This window comes from Lynx canadensis, chromosome B4 (assembly GCF_007474595.2).
Source record: "Lynx canadensis isolate LIC74 chromosome B4, mLynCan4.pri.v2, whole genome shotgun sequence".
Taxonomy (NCBI): domain Eukaryota; kingdom Metazoa; phylum Chordata; class Mammalia; order Carnivora; family Felidae; genus Lynx; species Lynx canadensis.
In genome coordinates this window covers 17,212,251-17,234,881 of record NC_044309.1, presented here as the reverse complement: position 1 = coordinate 17,234,881, position 22,631 = coordinate 17,212,251, and the positions used below count along the sequence as shown (strand labels likewise).

General features: G+C 41.8%; 2 protein-coding genes across 10 annotated transcripts in view; one reads left to right on the top strand and one right to left on the bottom strand.

The window, feature by feature from the left end:
- Positions 1-15,151, top strand: part of NSUN6 (NOP2/Sun RNA methyltransferase 6) — a 73,580-nt gene extending 58,429 nt beyond the window's left edge. For 2 of the 6 annotated variants that reach the window (XM_030320887.2, XM_030320892.2), the window contains 6 exons: positions 732-1,823; positions 2,159-2,221; positions 2,561-2,642; positions 2,897-5,594; positions 13,003-13,064; positions 13,874-15,151. In XM_030320887.2, the coding sequence (XP_030176747.1) occupies positions 732-944 (213 nt within the window). In that variant the 3' untranslated portion in view covers positions 945-1,823; positions 2,159-2,221; positions 2,561-2,642; ... (1 more) ...; positions 13,003-13,064; positions 13,874-15,151. The remainder of the gene's footprint in view (positions 1-731; positions 1,824-2,158; positions 2,222-2,560; positions 2,643-2,896; positions 5,595-13,002; positions 13,065-13,873) is intronic. The other 4 variants (XM_030320888.2, XM_030320889.2, XM_030320890.2 and 1 more) reach the window with 4 other exon arrangements.
- CACNB2 (calcium voltage-gated channel auxiliary subunit beta 2) overlaps positions 5,775-22,631 on the bottom strand; it is a 198,542-nt gene continuing 181,685 nt past the window's right edge. For all 4 annotated transcript variants that reach the window (XM_030320881.1, XM_030320884.1, XM_030320885.1 and 1 more), the window contains exons 9-13: positions 17,468-17,577; positions 10,979-11,130; positions 9,460-9,555; positions 8,090-8,275; positions 5,775-7,191 (exon numbers count right to left, since the gene is read on the bottom strand). In XM_030320881.1, the coding sequence (XP_030176741.1) occupies positions 6,697-7,191; positions 8,090-8,275; positions 9,460-9,555; positions 10,979-11,130; positions 17,468-17,577 (1,039 nt within the window). In that variant the 3' untranslated portion in view covers positions 5,775-6,696. The remainder of the gene's footprint in view (positions 7,192-8,089; positions 8,276-9,459; positions 9,556-10,978; positions 11,131-17,467; positions 17,578-22,631) is intronic.

The window sequence follows — 22,631 nt, the reverse complement described above, 5'->3', positions numbered from 1 at the left end:
TCTTACTTTATCTCTTTGTAATAATTGTTCTAGTACATTTAAAAACAACAATAGAAGACTTTTATCATCCAATTGGTGTGGGTCAGAGAAAGGCACCTTTAGGTCCGCTTTGGGGAATGTGATGATAAAGCTGAATTTGTATTTATTACTGTTGTTGATAATGATGTTTCACTGACTGGCCACTGTATGCCGGGCATACCACCACCTTCTTGAAGTCTTAGAACTGAGTACTTGATCTGTTTCGTAGATGAGCAGACAGGTAAAGTTACTTGCTTAACACCACAAAGCCAGGGCTGCCTGGGCGGCTCAGTCAGTTAAGCGTCCGACTTCGGCTCAGGCCATGATCTCATGGTTGCTGAGTTCGAGCCCCGCGTTGGACTCTGTGCCGACAGCTCAGAGCCTGGAGCTGCTTCAGATTCTGTATCTCCCTCTCCTGCTCGCGCACTGTCTCTCTTCCTCTCTCTCAAAAATAAACATTAAAAAAAAAAATACATACAGCTAAAATGTGGCAAAGCTGCAGTACTTGATGAGCAGATGGGTCCTAACAGATAGTCATTCATCAGGTGACCATTTGTTACCACCGAGAAAAACCGCACGTATATTCCACAGAGATAACATTTATCTATTTTTGGAATTGGTGGTACTTATACCTCAATTTTGTCTTTTAAATTGTACACAGGCACACTTACTAACTATAGGATATTCGTATTTTTTTCCCTTTCTCCACCCAGGAACCACAGATTGGAGGAGAAGGAATGATGGGAGCCGGCCTATCATCTGAACAATTGAAACAGCTGCAGCGATTTGATCCATCTGTTGTGCCAGTTCGGGACACTGACATTGCTTCTCTCGGAGATGCCAGAATAGAAGACATGATTTGGCTGGCAAATAGAGATTGTATAGGTTTTTTTATTGCAAAATTCATAAAATGCAAAAGCACGTAGGATCCATAGAAACGAAAGTTCCAAACGTTAGCTCTGTGGTTTTGTTTGGTTTTCTTCCTTCCTTCCTTTCCTCCCTCCTGTTTTTTTGTGTTTTTTTTGTTTTGTTTTGTTTTTTAATCAAACTGTTGTCAGGCCTGGTGATTGATGACATAGTTGCTAAGGAAACAGAAAAGGCTGCCAGCTGTTGTACCAGGGAGCAAGAGGCTTAAGAGACCGCTTCACGGAGGAGGTAGTTGGGGGGTGGTACAAGATTATATTTTGTGTTTAAAATATGTGTTTTCTTAAGGATTTAGCACAGTATAAAGAAAATGAGATGCCTACAGATATCTGGAGCATATTTTCATTTGGGGTTTTGTGGTTTAATGTACGAAGAATACAAATCATTTTTAATGTTAAAATCTGTGATTATAACAAGAGGAATAAAATGAGTAATACTTAATTTGATAAAAAGTAGTGTTTTGTTCCTGAGAGTTCCTAAGGGGTGGTAGTTCTCTAAAAATTCAGGGCCTGGGAACTATAACGTTTTTCATGTACTCATAACTGAGGTGAGCGTTTATCTGAGGTTTTCTGCTTACTGTTTGATCAGTCAACTCTTTGAAATGAAATCTGGACCTCTCCTAAATGGTAGTGTGTCTTCACCATGTTTACTTTTTTTTTTTTTCGTGCTTTTAAACTGAAAACTACAATGTTTTCTTCACTCTGTAGATTAAAATTATGAGAGTATTCCACAGTTTGGGTACCTTTCATCATCCCCTGGAACACCTGTTCTGCAAGTTATTGTGATAACTGTGGGAACTGGCTTGACCCTTAGAGCCAAGCTTTGGTGTTCTGTTGAACATCAACACATTCACAGAACTCCCAACATCAGACAAAGCAACTGTGAGTATGGTAGATGAAGACAAAAAAAGGGTACCTCATGATCAAATCTGGAATCCAGCAAAATCCAGAACATCCCCTAAAAGGGACCAGACATGCCGCTGTTAGCAGCAATGTGACTGCTCTTACTAAAAATTATAACCTTAGGCTTGCTTCATCCTATTGCTTTTTAGATAAGATATATTTAAGTACTCAATACCCAGCCCTTATATAGTATTAAATACATCTAAATGTTTTGTTAACTTCCTTTGGAATCATCTCAGAATTTCTCAGCCTTGGGCATATAAGGTGGACAACTGGGAACAACTACCTGATAGTTTCTTTTTTTTCCCTCCTAGGTTTCTGTTCAGAATTTCTTCTATCTATTGTGTCCATCAAGATTGCAAGGTCTCTTGGATCAGGTAAGCTCTTTAGCAGGCCTCTTCTTTGAAGAAGCCTTTCTTGAATATCCTTCTCCGAGGTTGGCTTAGGCATTTCTGTCTTTCCATATATCCCTAGGACCTACTTCTGCTGCTGTCATGGTACTTGACACACTCACTCTTAGTTTACTGGCCATGCCCTTTACCCCTCCCCCCCATGCTTGGGAAAGTCTTGGAGGCAAGAACCCTATTTTTTCTGTCGCCGCTTTAGAGCAGATCATCAATACGTGCTTATTTAATGGGGGAAAAGATATTTCAAGCTCCATAAGATTCAAATGTGTGACTGACTTCTTTATATCCTTCATTCTGCCTTTTATCCAGTAGATGTCATTGGACTAAAGAGAAACACATTTACCTGTGGCACTTCTGTCTCTAGAGCTCACCACATTTCTCCAGACTTCAGGTGTGTTTTATTTTTTTTTTATTTATTTTTTTTTTTTAAATTTTTTTTCAACGTTTATTTATTTTTGGGACAGAGAGAGACAGAGCATGAACGGGGGAGGGGCAGAGAGAGAGGGAGACACAGAATCGGAAACAGGCTCCAGGCTCTGAGCCATCAGCCCAGAGCCTGACGCGGGGCTCGAACTCACGGACCGCAAGATCGTGACCTGGCTGAAGTCGGACGCTTAACCAACTGCGCCACCCAGGCGCCCCTAGGTGTGTTTTAAAAAATCCATTTCTTCCCCGGCTTTCTGCAAAGGCTTTTGTGCTAAGCTGGGATGAAAATCACAGACCGGGAGCCCAGCAGTAAACATGTAAACTGTTGATTAACACCGACAACTGTCAAAATACAAACAATGCAGGCAAAACTGATGAAAAATATTTGCATATTAAAAACAGCAGGACAAAGAATATTGTTAAAAATTGTTGCTTTGACATAGACAGTTTCAGTGGGTTTCTTTCCTTCAAAAAGTAGGGCAAATTGGAAAATAAAACACATTTAAAGGACTTAAGTTTGAGAAAAAAATAGAACAAAAGGGGAAAAAATCTGGGAAATGTGGAGGACAATTAATATATGATCTCTTAACATACTTAGGGTTAACATATTCTTGTGAAACAAAAACATTTCAGTTTAACAGTGAGTACATTTTACTTCAAAACCCTGTGCCATAGTTTACTTTAAATCGTAAAGTGAAGTACAAGTCATTGAAAATACAATTTAACCAGAATTAAATAATTGACCCAGAACGATCTAGTGGCTGTTTTCTCCAACAGCGTGACCCTTGGCATGGAAATAAGATTAGTGTCCAAGACTAGTAGCATTGTATCATTGAGCGGAGGGATGAGGGTGAGGATTGAAATTTGACGTCAAGATGGATCTTCATTTTAAAAACGAAGGAATAATAAAAACAATCTGAATCAAGAATTGCCACACGTGTAAAACTAATGTAGGGGAAAGATTACTCTGCTCGATCTTAAAGGATCTTTACCTACTGTACGTGATCATTTTATCTGACATCATGGGAACGTCGCTAGAGTAACGTCCGTGATTAGCGTTGCCCTTGAGAGAGCTGCTCCACAAGTGGGCACTGGTGTTGAAAACAGGACGTATTCTCAACTATCAGAATCATCCCTAAAATGGCAATCAATACTTCTACTAGTAAACAGTGCAGAAAGCCAGCTCTTTATTTGTTTTATATGAATGACTTTAAACCAGATTTGTTGAACAGTTCAGTGTAGCTGACAGTGAATGTTTAACAGGAATGCATAGCAGACCATGTTAAAAATGTGGCATTGTCCCAAAGTACAGTATGACTAAGACATCCTACATTTAGCAGCACCTTTTTGTAACAGTAACTTAAATGAGCAGTAGAGAAAGAGCATAGGAAAAACTGAAACGGATTTGACAATAAAACACAGAACTATTAAGGACATTTCCAGCATTTTCTAGGTCGACTACAAAGATCATGATTCTACAACTGAGTAGGTTAAGATTAAGCCTTTGCTGAGTGAAGAGACTAATTTTACATTCCACAAATCAGTAAATCTCCCATTGCCCTTGGGATTATTTCTTCATTTACAAATTTAGAACACACTGTTTACACACATATAGATGTTCATGTCAAATCCTGCAATATAGTTTTTTTGAGGAATACTCTGATTTGGACTACTATGTTTCACAGTAGGTGAAAAATTAAGAATCCAGATACAAATTTTAAAACCGGAATCTGTTGGCATGACTCGTTGAAAGATTAGTGGTAGCAGCAAGTAAGATAAATACCAGTTATATTTCAAGAATTTAAATATTCCAAAGTCATTAATCGGGATGAAAGTTCAGAAATATTTTATACAGGTAACTGTAACTGGAATATGGTTTCCCAATGATACGAATATTTTACATCAAAAATGTTTACGTCTACCATTTTTATCTTCAGTAAATAAATTTGTCAACAGTACAGAGCTAATTAACAAAAAGATTAATTCTGAGGAAAATGTTTCTTCCATTAGCGGGTAAAACCCTTAAAGTGTAACTCATTTGTAAAACTGAGTTTTTCTGTGCAGGGAGGGAAATAAGGAGTTAAATGTGAAAGTTTTACATATAAAGCTCCAAGAATATTTGGCAAGAACCTGGAATAATCAAAGAAGCAGAACAAAACTAGATGAACCGACTTAATAATAATTTTACAATGTGTAGATCTGAAGTTAGGCAATTATAGATGGGCCTTTTCCAGGGACAAACTTCAGGTGCTAGGTACTTGCACACCTAATACTGTCTTACCTGTCCAGTCGTAACTGGACAAAATGGACACATAAGTGACACGGAGAAGGTTTTAGCCTTAGCGTGGCAACCACACTGTGAGCTGCTGACAGTGCTATCTTTGAGGCGTGGAGAACAGCATCTTCCGGGCTCCCCTTCAGAGCAGGTGTCTAACATAGGAAGATATTCTTAATGTTTTGTTCACTTCAAGTCCCCTCATTTTGCCCTGATTACTTCTGAAGAGCAGAAACTTTGGTTGTAAGAAGCACTTCTGGGTTTTGACGGACATGGACGTGTTGGAGTTGGTGGTAAGGAACAGAATGAAGGGTAAATCTGGGGGAGACAGACCACAGGAACGATAGGCAAGGTTTAGAAAAGGAGGTGGGAGAAGGTAGAAAAATTTATTTTCCCACGAAATAATTCTACAAGCTGTGTAAACATTTCTTACTAAAACAAATACTCAAACACACAAAGATTGTACATTTCCAGTGAAACACTCACAGTTAAAAGTTGCCTGTGTTCTTACTCTAGGAGCAAACACAAGGAGCCAGCACATGGATGCCTTCCTAGTCACCTTTGGCAGCGAGCTTCCTCACATTCCCTGACTGCTCAACGGATTATTAAAGCGACACGTAACACAATTAAATACAAAGCCAGGTGGGTAGAATTCTAGGTCATCAGTCTCGAGTCCATCTCAGTCACTCGTGCACACTCGTACCGCTCTTGCACACAGACGCACTTGCACACAGAGAGGTCCGGCTCGTCAAGTCCAGTGCAGCGACATAAGACACTAACTACTCAGGACGTGTTTGTCACAATCAGTGTGAACTGCATGGATTAGAACAACCTTTGGAGTTTGGTTATATTTACCATAATTTATGGTCAAAGTTATAAACTTACAAGGATGGTAAAACATTCAGAAATCAAACCTTTTCAAGTCAAGCAATCACGCGTATTTACAGTATGTACAGACTTTCTACGAGAATGGGGGTAGGTGTCTAGACGATATAACAAATTTCCTGAAGGTGGGCATCTCTAGTCCCTGTAATTCATAAAGCAAATCTGCTGACTTGGCATTAAGACTCTAAAATAGTGTGATCAAACATATATATATATATATATTTATATATTATATATATAATTATCATAAGAAGGTGTTTGCAGAAATAACATTTACAAACTATACAGTACACAGTACTAGTACATAGAAAATAGATTCTAACTTTATGATCCCCTTTGTGTAAGGCAAGACTGAATCTGTCCCCAAATTTAGTCAGCCAGAGGTACAAGCAAGAAACAGTGGTCCATGGATAAATGAGTATGCAGATCTGGTGCCTACATATTAAAAATCTGGAGAATCAGGAAATTCCACTTTTATCTGGGCCAATTCTGGCTTGCTGGATACATTAACTACATTTTTGAAAACATCAACTATGTTTCTTAAAATACTAAAGCCACCGGGGTGGCAACAGATTTTGTTCAAGTGGCAGCTACCCCAAACAGTTTTTGAAAAGTCCAGTATACAACCGGAGCACTGCAGCCATACGAGGCCAACTTACGTAGCACTTGCAAAAGGAAAAAAAAAGGTATATTAATACTCCTTATCAATCATGCTATTGCTATTCAAGCAACAGCAATACAGAGTATACAAGACAGATCACATCTGACTGCAATGTAGACCCCAGAGATTTAGTCTGAGGATGGTGTCATACAAGACTTAAAAAAAAAAAAAAAGAACAAACACACAAGAGGGCAGAAGTCACTGGCGGATGTAAACATCCCTGCTCCACTCCCCAGCCTCGTTCCGTTTCCGGGCTATGCCTTCTCCATCCTTGTCACAGTAGCGATCCTTGGATTTATGCCGGCCGCGCTGTTTGTTGCACTCGCCGTGGTCCTGCTCTCGATCCAGGTCCCTGGCACGGTGTCGAGCTTCCCTGTGTCTGTGCTCGCTGCTCCCGTGGGGCTCTTCTCTGTGGTTGTGGTCGCGGTGTGGGGCGTAGTGGTCCCCGTGTTCGGGGGGGTAGTCTTCCTTCGGCTCCACGTAGGCAGAGTCTCGACTCTCCTGGGTTTCCGAGTCAAACGTCTCCTGCCTGGAGAGGCCTCGACTCGTGCCACCACGATGGCTGTGGTGCTGGGCGGAGGACGAAGAACGGTGGTGGGGTTTCTTGACGGGTTCCAGGCAGGGCTCTTCTTCAGCTTGGGAGGCGGAACGGGCAGGAGCAGAGCGCGCAGTCCTCGGATCTCCTTGAGAACCCTGGCACGGGAGGAAGCCAGCGCAGGCATGAGCCAAGGCCAGAGCGTCAGGAAGTAACATGTCAGAAAAGCAAGCCCACGCATTCAGGTTTATTCCCCTCTAAGTTTCTAGAATGAAATCTCACCTACTCAGTTACTCCGTACGTCTGCTAACACCCAGTGGCATTTCTGAGGTTTGTACTACATTATAGTGGACTTGAATTTGTAAGAGCCTACAACAGCATACAGAGGAACTTTCTTTTTCCCCTTAATGAGTAAATGAAGGGGGGAGGGGATCCTTTTATATGTTCTCTTGGAGTTCAAATCAGATTCAGGGCCCTAAGGATTTTCTGCACACAAGTGCACATTTAACTACCTCTACCTGAATACACATGGGAAGATAAAAAATGCTTAAGATGTTGGCTTTGGATTGAGGGGAAAAAAGTAAAATGACAGGTGCTCCCAACAGCACTTAGCATGAGGAATGTACTGTCCTAAGTCTGTCTTGTGTATTAATTCATTAATGCAGCGGCCGTAGGGGACAGGTTGCCATCAGTCTTCGTGAGGCAAGGGGCACGTGAGGAGCTTATCCAAACTTACATACAGAGTAAGCGGTGGAGCGGGAACGTGACCCCAGGCAGTCTGATTCCATGGTTGTGCTATATAGATGGTATAGGAAATTCTATCCTTGTCTTCTAGGACATGTAGTTAGGGAGTTTTAAAGTTTATATACGTCTGTAGTATGTTGTTTACCTGGTTTGTTTACTATCTTCAGTGGGAGCTGTGTACCCGTAAATGACTCAGTGTGGATGGAGCTGCTCTAACTGGAAGGAGTGCTGTGCTGGGTGACTGGGAGTGGATCCCGGCCATGTGACCTAAGGCAGCTCGGTTTCTAGGGCGTAAGGAAGAGCTCCTCTTACCTGTGAATTAGAGGCTTGAGTGGGGCTAGTAGGCAGAGTCGAAGTAGCTAAAGTCCGGCTAAGGAGAGGGTTGGGGAGATGGCTGCTGGGGGGGTGGGTGGCCTTCCAGTAGGCCTCCAGATAGTCGGCAAGGTGCTCACAAGCATCCTCCAGCTGGTTCTCGTCCAGGATCACGTCAAACAGCTCCTGCAGAGACAGACACTTCAGGTGGCGCACTTAGCCAGCCCCGCACCGAGTGAGTTTCACACACACACTCACACGAGGGAGGGGCTCAAGAGCTGCACCACTTTGTATTTGCTCGTGTGCTCCTGCTTTCTCCTTACCTAACTGCCAGTCTGTCCGCCTGAGATCATCATTTACAACCCTCGATGCTTAACCGTGGCAATCACCAGAATATGAAAGGTGTCGTGAAAGTTGTTTAGGACACGACAGAAAAGAGAAGTAAAAAAAGAAAACAAAAATACAATCTGGACAGTACAGAAGAGGCCTGTTTTTTGACATGGAGACTATGAAAAACTTAATCTTGGAAATGACTGAGGCCCGTTTAGGACATGAAATTTGGCAGAAAAAAAGCTGAAACCACAGATGAGTTGACAGGGTGCAAACTTCAAAATATTCTAAGCAATAGAAAATTAATATAATCAGAACTCTTATAGCTTCTGCTATACCTGCCTATCATAACAAAACAAAAACCCAGAGGTGATCTAGGGTCCCAAAGCATGATAGGTAAAGGAGGGATTAGAAGGAAGAAGGTGTTTTGAGTGTTCAGAAATTTGTTTTTACATGGTCTCAAATCAATTTCTCAGTTGTTAAGAGCCAGCAACTTGCTCCCTATTATTAGAAGTGAATAGTGGGGCGCCTGGGTGGCGCAGTCGGTTAAGCGTCTGACTTCAGCCAGGTCACGATCTCGCGGTCCGTGAGTTCGAGCCCCGCGTCGGGCTCTGGGCTGATGGCTCAGAGCCTGGAGCCTGTTTCTGATACTGTGTCTCCCTCTCTCTCTGCCCCTCCCCCGTTCATGCTCTGTCTCTCTCTGTCCCAAAAATAAACAAACGTTGGAAAAAAAAAAAAAAAAGAAGTGAATAGTAATCCCAAATCCATTTTAGCAACGAAATTTTTGAAACCACAATCTTGTTTCATTTAAGACAATTAGATACTAACAGTGCACGGTCACCACGGAATGCACTGTAGCTTTTTGTAAGCCATGATCTAGACAAGTGCTTGTGGGAACGGCTGGGACAGTTCACCTCTTGGGAGTGAGGACCACGGCTCGGTGGGGAGAATTCCGTCCGGTGTTTGTGTGCTTGCCTTGTGGATGTGATGCCAGGTCTGAGGACGCAGAGTGGATTGTACCGTTCCGAGAGACCACTTACCGGAGGACACTGAGCCAGTTTGTCTGCTGCTACCATCTGGACATTGAGGTGTTTGGCTTGAGATTTCCCTCGAGATTTTATTAACCTTTGTAAAACCTGTGCGAGATAAGGTGTAATGGGAGAACATCTGCACTCAGCTGAAGAAGCAGCTCAATAGACTGAGCTACAAAATGTCTAAGATTGCAGAATTAACGCGTTCACACACACGTCAGGTGCAGGCTTCAAAAAAAATACCCAGCTGGCATGGAGCTTATGCCGAAGCTTACCAAACCTCTGGTCTCGTGGCTCCTTTATGTTTACAAAAATTGAGAACCCCAAGAGCTTTAGAGCATACGCCTGTTACATGTGAACATATTACTTATTTTTGCACAGGTATCTATAGTTTTTGCAAAGTCTCCTAGCTACACGTACTTTTAACCTGCTACTGTGTATTGTTTTGGTTGGAATATGTGAAGAAATTTATCCTTCAACAGATAGGGAATTCAGAAGAGGAGGAGTATTTTAGTAGCCTTTGCAGGTAACTGTGGATATTGTCTTTTAACATTACACCAAACTACTTTCTTCACGACAGTCTGCATGTGAAAGCTAACACCCTATCCATGAACTTCTCTTACTCTTAAATTCCATTGCCCTGTCTTGAAATTTGAACGGATCTGTTACTAGGCATGATTTGTAACATCATTCATTCATCATCTGGAAAACCAATGGTGCACTGAGTTCTTCAGATCTTCTGACACATTTTTAAAAGAATACATTTGCTATTACCACTAATCTCAGAAAAGTCTGTCTTTTGAGAACCTGGTAAGCTCTCAGGTAGATTTGAATTTTCTGAAATTCTATTCTTTTGTTTGAAACCTTCAGTTTTATCACTGGTGACAAATGGGAAAAAATCTGCCAAATAAGCAAGTCTGAATAAACATAGTATGCCAGTTGTTCTTTCAAATAAAAATGGTGTTCCATGAAAAAAGAAGCTACTTGAGTTTGTATTTCGAAGTGTCCTCAAGATAGCTAACTGCTAAAACTGTAGCTGAAGCACTTTCAAATGTACTTCCTGTTTCATTACCCAGGATATTGAAAAGGCTTGTATTGAAGAGTCAAATTTTACTCCTGTGTCAGGACATTGCGCAGTGCAACTGCACGGTGGTGGTTTTCTTCACTGTGGGTGCTGTCTGGTACCAGTCTCGAGTCATGGACACTTAACTTTTACCCACCTTTGCACCATCAGTGCAAATGCCCAAACACTGAAAAAGGAAAATAATGTCTCGGTATTACTGTGGAAATCATTTTGACCTTGTGGACTCTCACAGCAAGTTTCTCAGAACCTTCCTCCAGGAAACCAGGGACCACACTTTTAGGAATCACTGTTGTAAGCCATGTGTTCGCTTATATTAAGAACTCTTGACTACCCTGTCTCTTCACACTCCTGATGTTAGAAACATAGCCTTTTGCAAGTGTAAAGCACAACATAAACGCCACAGTGAAGTGTGATTAGAGAGCAGACAGTAACAACCCCACTTACCTTAGGAGAAGAAATCTTTACGTATACTATAATGGGGGCCAAGGAAGTTTTACTAAGTTGAGCTGGATGATTAATAGTATCTGCGTCAAGGACTACCAGTTGCAATGTTCTTGCAAGTTCAAAAATCCTTTCAATTTCACTCTGAACTTCCGCTGTAAAAGGTTAAGCAGAGTTCAATTAAAGTATTTTTAGACCCAATAGAAATAAAGTAAAATGCTACACTATTTCTTCACCTGGAAGGCAGGTAGGACAGCCAGTAGGTTAATGTTCATAGGCAACAGAGCTGATAAAAGGTATCCTTTGAAAAGAGCTGTCTCTCCAAAGTACCTTTAGAATTGAGGGAATTCTTTCAACAAGCTATAAAATTTGCTTCCAGTATAACAGTTTGAGTAGGAGAATCAAAATAGTTGGCTATCTGTGCTGACTTACTTTTTGTGCTGTAAAACTTCACTCTGTGAAATCATTTCATAAAAATGTTGTAAAATAGAAACAATGTGTTTGTTTCTGGCCACGTTACCATAGCAACTGTCACCACCTTTCTTTTCACTGTATCAGCTTAATCTGTGTTTATACTGTTACCTATTGGTATGCTTTCTGGATATGATAATCTAGATAAATGTATTAGCAAGCTGAAATACAACATTAAAAACAGGAGAGACGTTAATGGTATCTATAACAAACTTGTCCAAAAACACACTTTTCATGGTTTCTACCAACAGACGAATGGCCCTGCAGTATTCCTATTCTAAAAGGGTAGGTCTCCATTAGAAGCAGCACTACAGGGCACCTGGGTGGCTCATTCAGTTGAGCATCTGACTCTTGATTTCTGCTCAGGTCATGGTCTCACAGTTTGTGAGTGCGAACCCTGCATCCGGCTCTCTGCTGACAGCATGGAACCTGCTTGAGATTCTCTCCTTCTGCCCCTCCCTTGCTTGCACTCTCTCAAACATTTAAAAAAAAAACAAAAACAAAAAAGCAAAAATCCAAACGATAAGGTTTATAGAGAAAGTATCAACTAAAAATATGCTTGAACACCAGGGAAATTTCATTCAGTCTGTCTACCCCATGATCTCTCTAGAAGCTAAAACAGGATGTCCAATAGAATGTTCTGTGATGATGGAAATAGTCTGTATCAATGCCGTCCACCCGATAGCCAGGCACTAGGCACTTGCGGCCACTGAGCACTCGAAATGTAGTGTGAATGAGAAGCTGAAATTTTAAACTCAAAGTGAAATAGCCAGAAGCACCAGAAGCATAGATCTGTCAAGCCTAGCATGCAGCTTGCAGTGTCTACTACAACCATGAAGGGCAGGTTCCTTGAGACTCCTAGCCCCACAGAATACCCTTCAAGTCCTCTTATTTGGTTCTGTGCAGAAGATTCCTGGAGGTAATTTCCACTACTGCAGAAAAGCTAAGTCACTAATCATCTGCCTCACAACATGTTATGACTAGACTCCTTTCATTCACCCGGATGTCTTTAAAATCTGGACTTAAACCACCTGCAATACCTGCTTTAAAATAATATTTGGTTACATGCTACTCGTGACAATCTTGCAGGAAGGAAAAACAAAACCCGATTAAGCTTCTGGATCTACCAGTTTATAAGAAACAGAACAATTAAATAAACTACACTATAATGCAGTTACCAAACTTTGGACTATGGAAAACTATGCATAAGTGACCCAGACTCTTTAAGCAAAAAGTTACAAGGGAAAAAAAAAAAGATATATGGAAAACTATAGACTAAGAAACTTAAGGACCTTTGAACCAATCACTGTGGACTTTAATTCGCATCCTGACTTTATATATTTACAACGCATAAGTGAGTAAAATATAAAAAATATATATGACAATTAGGAAATGATACATGGCTGAATAGAAATCTCATGATACTACGGATGTATTGTTATGATAATGGCATTATGGTTTAAATAAAGAGAGTCCCTAATCTTTAGAAATAGGTACTGAAATATTTACAGATAAAATCTGTAATGACGTCTGGGATTTGTTTCCAAATAATCCAGAGACAGTTGGGGGACAAAGGAGAGGACTGGAGATGAAACAAGACTGGCCATGAATGTCGAAAGTGAGTGATAAATACCTGAAGTTCCTTCCACTTTTAACTTCCCTACATAACTGAATTTAATAACAGTTTAAAAAATAAAAATGGTATATTCTGATTATTTTTTTTTCATAATAGTGTTTTAAAACATGACTAATATTGTTTACATATTCTCTACATTTACCTTATCTTTACATTTTTATTCCAATTATAACCTTGCTACAGCTTTATAACCTTGTTGTGGCTTAACTGTCTTAATTCAAGTAATATTTTTAAGAGTGTAATGTTCTTCTGCATTCTCTAAGTGTGAAATGTATCTAATGTAGATATCTTAGATTGTGATGCTTGACCAACATTACAACTGGATAAACAAAGTTAGAACTTGTATGAATCCTATGGCTACAAATAAAGCCGTCTGTCCATCCAAAGAAGTCATGTACCACCCCAAAACAGTACAAAAGATGTACTTAAAGCTTCAAATTTTTCCAAGTTTTCTTTCCCTTCATGTCATACAGTGGTACATCAGCATAATGAACTACAAAGGCAACATACTATACTTTGGTTTCTGTAACGGAGTTTTTCTAAAAGCTTACGCATAAAGCAAATTTTTACCTATCAAATTATATCTTCACTGTACCGGATCTTTCATCCTTCTGTAAAAGAAGTGATTGCTGAAATTGATCTTTGAGGTGAGAGAGATCTTCTCAAATTTAAGCTCTACTAAATATAGAAGAATCTTAAGGTATAGCATATACATAAACTTACATATCTGGAATGTTAAAGTATCGGTTTTGTACCACGTTGTAACATGAAACGTGTTTCCTCTACAACAGAGTCCACATAACGCCCACAACTTGTCATTCAACATGTACGGGCATCACTGGACCATTGTCCTGCTATAAGTACCTATCTCCTAGTGCTACCATAAGAAAAACTTAAAATCGCCAGAGAAACCTACCCCTGCGTTTCCCTGGGAGCAAAGACTCAGTATTTGCTAATTCAGTGTCCACGGAGACTTACTAAGAATTGACTGCACCTTAAGCCCCGTCCTCTACTGAGTTCCAGATCTGTTTATACAATCGATTGCCTGCTGGACATCTGCGTGCTTCGTAACACTGCAAATTCAACATGTGCACAAACGCAGTCATCGTTTTCCTTATCCCTCTACCCAGCCAAGCTCCTCCTCCTGAATTCCTTCTCCCCAGAATAACACCATTGATGACCTAGTTCCTGAAAGCGGAACCTTACAGCTCGTGCTGGAGTCGGCTTCTTCATGTTCCAGGTTCAACAGATTGCCAGATCCCGGCTCTCTTCTCTCTGACTCCTTTCATTCTACTCATTCCCTTCACCCCTGTCTGATGTCAGTCCTCTTAATCTCTAAGTTGAATGATGAATGACCACAACTACTAAATGACCTGACAGGACAAGAATTGGACTGAGAGGAGATGCTTCTAAAGGCACCCGTTTTATTAGTTTTTGCACGGAGGACATTATTTTTCCCTGAAACAACCTCAACAATCTGAATTTCCCCTGACTTAGCTCTTGCCCCTTTCCATTCTCTTCTCCACAATGCTGTCAGTGATCCTTCTAAAACACAAGTCCTATGGTGTCACGTCTGCTTTCCTACACCTTTCTACCGCATCCACAATAAAAGGCCTACAAAGTCCTACATGATCAGGCACAGTCTCTCTGACCTCATCCTCTCAACCCCTGGCCTCTGCTCGTTCCACATCTGGCTTCCTTGCTATCCCTTAAACACATCACACATACTCCCGCCACAGGCCCTTTGCACCTTCAGCTCCCTCTGCCCGAGACAGTCTTTTCACGGGTAGCTTACTGTAAGGCCAGAGAATTCACAACGTAAGTCATTCTGCTAAAACGCTGCTTCCTCAGAGAGGCTCCCCCAACATCCCCATGTAAAAAATCACTCTTCTCAGTTTTTCTCTACCCCTTGGCCCGCCTTTTCTTTCCAGACTCCTGAACCACAGACTTTTATATCTGCTCACTTTTGTCCATGTGTTCCTTGTGAAATAAAAACTCTATGAGAGTGAGGAGTTGGTGTCCTTTACATCTGTGTCCCCAGCACTTACAATAATGCCTAGCACATGGTTGGTACTCAAGTATTTGTTAAATGGATGAATAAATGCCTAAAACCTATGATACATGGTTCCATAATGCCTTAAGGGTAAGCTCCAAATCCCTTAATATCTCTCCTCTGCTTCTCTGGTGTCATCTCCCGCCTCCCTCTTTTAAACCATACACTCACAGCTAAGGTAAAGAACAATGTTGTCCAGAAGCTTCTCTTCACTCTCACTCTAAGTCCCTATCATCCTCTCTACCTCTTTCCCTCCTTTTTTTTTTTTAAGTTTCATTAAAAGTTTTGAGAGTGATGGCAGGGGGAAGGGATGGGAGAGAATTATGAGCATGTTCCACACTGTCAGCTCAGAGCTCACCGTGGGGGTTGATCCCAGAACCATGAGATTGTGACCTGAGCCGTAACCAACTGAGCCATCGAGGTGCCCCATCCCTTCTGTCTGGCCTAATCCCTATCATGCTCCAAGTCTCAGGTCAGACTTAGCTCCTTAGAAGAGACTTTCTTGGTGGCCTCCACCGTCCTGCAGCATCAGCACTCTGGCGGCCAGTTCGATGCATGCCCACTGTGCTCACCACTTTGTATTCCCATGAGCTGTGACCTTCCTTGCCTTCATGCTAAACCAGGCTCCTTGTGAGCAGTGCCTTCGTGTAATTCATCTTTTCCTTCCCAGGATTTATTTAGCACGATACTCGGTGTGTAGTATATGCTCAGTAAAGTATATGAAGTGGACCATTCGTTTGAAAATAATACAGAGTTGGTAGTGACAAAAAGCCTTGGCAATCCGAACAAATCTTTTATGCCACTGATTTAACTTAGGAGTCTCAACAAATTTCTTGACGTTGTTAATGTGCTGAATCACATGAAATGAGCATTTTGTATCAATTTCTGTGAACATCAAAAATGTATAGAAGGGTCGCAGATGAAAACAATATGAAAGGAAATTACTGTAAGCAAAACGTATCATCACGTTTTCCCCCTACAGTTTTTTTTTTTAATGTTTGTTTTGAGATATGTGCTAAGCTGTCAGCACAGAGCCTGACATGGGGCTCAAAGCCACAAGCCGTGAGACCATGACCCAAGCCGAAGTCGGACGCCCAACCGACTGAGCCACCCAGGTGCCCCTTCGCCCAGTGCTCTATTACCTAAGTGTAGTCAGTGAGGGTTTTTTAGGTGAGGAACCAAACTGAGTTTTCTAAGGTATTCTACACATTACTAACAGATAAAGTTTATTATTTTTAATAGTTTCTCTATGATTTATATAGTAATTTATATAATATATGAACTAAGGTTAAAGATCTCAAACTCTCAGGGGCGCCTCAGTGGCTCAGTCGGTTGAGCGTCCGACTTCTACTCAGGTCATGATCTTGCAGTTTGTGAGTTTGGGCCCCGCATTGGGCTCTGTGCTGACACCTTCAGAGCCTGAAGCCTGCTTTGGATTCTGTGTCTCCCTCTCTGTCTGCCCCTCCCCTGCTCATGCTCTGTCTCAAAAATAAACTAAAAAAAATTTTTTTTTAAATTGAAAAAAAAAAATCTCAAACTCTCAGAAAAATTACTTTATAATCACAGAACTTAACAACCCAGTGAGTGAAATGTGTGACCATGATTAACCTAAAACTCCAAGCACATGCCACAGAGAAGAAATAACTGCCAGACTATCTCATTTGAGCAAATCAGCACATTTATAAACAGTATCCAAACACAACCCTGTAGACATGTTCACTAAAATCTCTACACTGTTTTTGCACATAATATCAGTTAAAAATGGCCAGTAACTAATTTTATCTTTTATCTCAACACCTACCCATCCCCCCCAACACACACTATCCTGAATATGACATAATCATTGATATAATTCAGTTACCGAGGGTCTTTGGATAATAGCCATCACTGATGGAGAATATACTATGTTTAATCCTTACAATAATTCTACAAGGTAGTTAATTCTCTCTCTCTTTGTTGTTTAGATGAGGAAACTAGGCATTAAAGACATCAACGAACTTGCCCACGGTAACACCAATGCAAAGCCAGGAAGTTTTAGAGTCTCTAGACACCCAAGCTCACATTAGTGGGGGAAAGGAAAAAAACACAACCAAAACATTAACGCTGACAGCCAGTGGAACATTTAACTCGCAACTATCCTAACAAATCTTTCCGTATCATGAAATCACTAAGACTGTAACACCTGCCCCTGGCAACACAGGTTGGCAACACGGGTCCATTTCTTCTCTGCTCTATGACACATGGAATTATCATCTAGTTAGAGCTTCTCATTGGCAACGTCAGGAGAGAAATGTTTCAATAGCCTAAGCTCATCAGCACTGCACAGACTTACCTAAGCTTGACCTTGTGTTAGATCTTTCTATTATTGCATGCTTGCTGGGATTGTTTAACACTGAGCGCTTGGCGAGCGAGATGTCAGCCGTGACCCTTGTGATGGATATCCTGTGGGCGAAAAGTAACAGAAGACCCTGAGGTTACTAGTTGAATAAAAGGGGATAAAGTACATTCCCAAAACGCATCTAGATTTGAGATATACGGTGAACATTATTTTCAGGTGAAAATCATTTTTAATGAATTGTTAATGACTAATCATTCATTTTTGCTTATCCTGCACCTCCTTACTAGGCATTTGTTGTGTGCTTACCAAGGACGAAGCGCTCTACCAGACTTAAGAGTCTAGTGGAAGAGATGGACAATAAATAAGAAAAGAAAATTAACAAAATAATTAAAAGATCAAGATGGCTGTCGGAGAGAGGACAGATAGGGTGTTGTGACAGTAAGGAATTAGGGGGCTCATTTTAGGTCTGGTAGAAATGAGAGCACCACAATTTGGAAGCTGGAAACAGTAAGATGACAGACCCAGAGAAGTAAATATCTAAGTCAGTAACGGGAATAGTTGAGTAAAATAGAAGCCTCATGATACCTCATGATAGTTTGAAGGCAAAACTAAAAACACGAGGTTTGGTGAAAAGTCTGTTTCAGAGTTCTAGCCCCCCACCTCCCCTCGAGTCGCCAGGCGATACTCCCTTCCCCGTGTGATTTAACACCACTGGTTGATTCCCTACAGGCAGTAAAATACAGGGCCTCTGACCAGGAGACCCTAGGCAGAGACAGGACAGGGACACTAGATGGAAAAGAAAGGATTCTAAATGTTGGGCCACCAGCCCTCTTCCCTGTCTTACAGTTCTGACAGCCAGGCTTACATCCTCCAGGGGTCAGAATGGAAGATCTTTCCATGGGAAAACTGCCAAAGGGAGGAGACCCCAAGATAACGACATTGGAGGTTTCCAATTAGATGGTCCAGTGAGCCTGTCCTATAGGGAAGCATAAAGCTGACAAGCCCCACCTGTGAGCACAGAATTTCCAAGTGATCATGTGATACCCCCATTCTTAGGAGCCCCACAGCACTCCCTGAGAGTCTCAGGAAAAGCTCTAACATGAGAGAGACCGAAACAAACAGGAAAAGCAACAGTATGAATAATATAGTTGATTCTTGAACAACATGGGGGTTTGAAGCACCAACACCCTGTGCAGTCAAAAATCCACATAGAGCTTTTGACTGCCCCCAAACAACTAATAGCCTACTGCTGACCGGAAGCCTTACTGATAATGTAAACAAGCTATAAACACATATTTTGTATGTTATATATTCTGTATTCTTATAATAATACCTTTTTCTTAATTTTCCAGTATTTCTAATTGGTTCACTGGCAGGATTTTTCAAATGGTCACAATTCTTCCCCCCAGTTTTCCAATATATTTATTGAAAAAAAAATCTCATAGGGGCGCCTGGGTGGCTCAGTCAGTTGAGTGACTCTTGATTTCAGCTCATGTTCTGATCTCACACTTCTTGAGATTGAGCCCCACATCAGGCTCTCCACTGGCAGCGTGGAGCCTGCTTGGGATTCTCTCTCTTCCTCTCTGCGCGTCTCCTGCTCATGCACACATGCTCCCTTGCTCTCTCTTTCTCAAAAAGTGAGGCAGAGGCACCTGGGTGGCTCAATCAGTTGAGCACCTGGCTCTCGGTTTCGGCTCAGGTTATGATCTTGCAGTTTCGTGGTTTCAAGCCTCACATCAGGCTCTGTGCTGGCAGTGTGAAGGTTGCTTAAGATTCTCTCTTCCCTTCTCTCTGCCCCTCCTGCTCTCTCTCTCTTTCAAAATAAAGAAACATTAAAAAAAATCCTCATATAAGTGGAACCACACAAGTTCAAAGTCGTGTTGTTCAAGGGCCAGCTGTATTCAAAGTTGAAAGCCAGGAGATTATTATATCCAGGAAACTAACAAATTTCTGTTCAGAAACTCAGAATGAGTCGTTGGAAATTAAAAAGTAGAAATAGGGGCGCCTGGGTGGCGCAGTCGGTTAAGCGTCCGACTTCAGCCAGGTCACGATCTCGCGGTCCGGGAGTTCGAGCCCCGCGTCAGGCTCTGGGCTGATGGCTCGGAGCCTGGAGCCTGTTTCCGATTCTGTGTCTCCCTCTCTCTCTGCCCCTCCCCCGTTCATGCTCTGTCTCTCTCTGTCCCAAAAATAAATAAACGTTGAAAAAAAAAATAAATTAAAAAAAAAAATAAATAAATAAAAAGTAGAAATAAACATTCAAAACAATAGCTGGAACATAAGAAAATCTAAAGGATAATAAAGTAAAAGGCAAAGAGAGAGAAAATAGAAGGTATGAAAGTTAGAGAATTACCCAGCAGATTCAACTTTCAAATAATAAGAGTCCCAGAAAAAAAGAGAATCAAGAAACCAGAGGAGAGGAAACCAAAAAAAACAAAACAAAACAAAAAACAACAACAAAAAAAACCCTAATTCCATAAGAGTCTGATTATCCAAATTGAAAAGGATGGGCACAAAGGTTCAAAGTTCTACACCGGGACTCAGTCTTCACAAATTTCATGACATGAGGGACAAAGGAAAAAGACAGGTCCCACACTAAGTGTCCTGTAATTCTTTTTAATTTTTTTTAATGTTTATTTATTTTTGAAACAGAGAGGCAGACACAGAATCTGAAGCAAGCTCCAGGCTGTGAGCTGTCAGCACAGAGCCTGACGTGGGGCTCGAACTCACGAACTGTGAGATCATGACCTGAGCCGAAGTCAGATGCTTAACCGAGCTACCCAGGTGCCCCACGTGTCCTGTAATTCTTAACAGCAACAATGGAAGCCAGAAGATAATGGGGCAAAAAGTTGTCAGAATTTTAAGGGGAAATTATTCCAATCAGAATTCTATAGCCATTTTAACTCTCAAATGGGAGAGTTGCTTAAAGACACTATTAGATATTCAGGGCCTCCAAAAGCTCTGTACTTTTCTAGGGAAACTACTAGAGGATGTTGTGGACTGAGATGACAGGGTAAACCCTGAAAGCGATCAAAGGATCTAAGGAAGAGGGGCTCCAACCCAAAAGGGGGGGCGAAAGGAACCCCCAGAATAAAGGTGAAAGATGTCACAGAGTGACAGAAGGCCCCCAGAGGTTCAGGAAGTTGAGTGACTACAGGATGCATTTCAATACGCTGCAGGGGTGGGGGTGGGGGGCGCGGATTGGTTCAGACAACTGGGGAATTAAGGGCTCAGTTAGGGCCAAATACAGAGAAAGTTAAGCAAGCATGAAAAGTAAAATTACTTATCTCATGGTTCCCAGGAGAAAACACCAAAGAAAGAACTATAGCGTGCTGTATGGCTCCTTTGAATATTACCCACAAGGTCATAATAGTAAAAATGGAACCAGCTGAAATTAGGATTTAACCGTTGGGAGACTGAAAGAGGAGATGTGTGCAGGTATGGGAGAAACAGCTGTAAGATGCAGGAGAGGTAAATATGTTGCAAGGTAGGAAGTCAATAGATAAAGCCTAACACCGAAAACTCAAGTAGCAAATCGAGCACGTTATCTAGAGGTAAGGAGTAACGAAGCAAAAGGGCCACCTAAAGTAGTTTAGAGTGGTTGTCAACTGAAGCACAGGGCATTTGGTAAAATGGGGGAAGGGACTGCGGGCTGTTGTAAAGAAATGTGCGTTTATATGTCACAAAATTCATCTTTCTGGTGACTGATTCCATCAATTTGGACCAATTCATAGAATCCTCTATCTGCAACCACAGTCATGATAAGAAATAGTTCCATTACCAACACCCCCCCCCCCAAATTCCCTTGTGCTGCCCCCTTTGTCAGTCTTCTCCCCCCTTCCCTAACCCTGGCACCCAAAGAACTGCTTTTCATCCCTCTAGCTTCGCCTTTTCCAGAATATCACTGTAGCCTTCTGAATGGAGCGCCTTCCACTTTTCATAATGGATTTGAGATTCAGCCACATTGTTGTACATTTCCATCTTTTCTTACTGCTGAGTGGGACTGCTGTTTTTTTTAAAAAATAAGTATTGGATTTCTGGGCTTTTTGTCCACTGAGGAGAATTTTATTTAACATGTAAGAAAAGCAATAACCAGAAAAGAGGCACTAAAACATCAATCTAAACATCGTTTCATTATTATTTCAAAATGCGTTCACAAGTGAAATCAGGCTACAGGTGAAACACCCAATGCTTAGTAATCGTTTAACATGTTTTTGTTTATTTAGGGGTGGGTCTAGTAGCTAGGGTGACACAATCTGGGAAGCTCCAGTTGCAAAGGAGGTGACAATTGAGCATCTGCCTGACCACGGAGGGGGTCACTCATCCAACACCGATTTATTGAGTGCCTACTATGTGCCAGCCATGAGGGTGCTCTTCTGGAACTCAAATTCTTGTGGGATGTAGGGAGAGAGGAAGGGAGCAGACACGTGTGATGCCAGGTGGTAACAAAGCCATTACAAAAATAATGGAGGGTCATGAAGACACAGATGGGGTGCAGGGGAGGGTACATTTGTGTTCAGGGAAGACCTTTCAGGAAAGTTGACCTTTGGTCAGGGGCATGAAGGAAGTGAGGGAATGAGCCACACGGACACTGTGAGCAGGGTGTTCTAGGCGGAGGGAAGAGTGAGCATCTGAAGTGGGGGGCATTGCAGCAGTACAGCTGGATGGGACCCAGGTACTGCTGGCGACCACAGTCTGGGTCTGGGCACTCCCTGGGAGGCAAGCTGCCCTGTGATGGGCACCGCCCTGGGCGCACAGTGGTGACCAGACAGACGAGACCAGAGAGCACCACACAGTCAGCCTGTGGGGAAACTGATTCAGCAGCAGGACGGGATTTTCTATAATAACACATCCTCCTTCCCTCACATGCTCCGATCTTTCCACACATGGTATGCTCAGCTGAGGACCCAACGACCTGCTTCGGTGGGCAGCTCTGTCAGCTGTGTGAAGTGGGGTCACTATCCTATTTCAACTCCTTAAGTGTGCCTTGGGGATTGTCACCACTTGGGGTTCCGCCAAAAGAGGGACCTTGAAAATTACAAGGGCAAAATTTGGGGGACGATTCAACTTAGAGTCGTGGCTCTAAACCCTCTCGGAATATCAAAACTGCCATGGAGGCTTTGAAAATGACGTTTGGTCCTTCCTTAGAGATTGGGCTTCG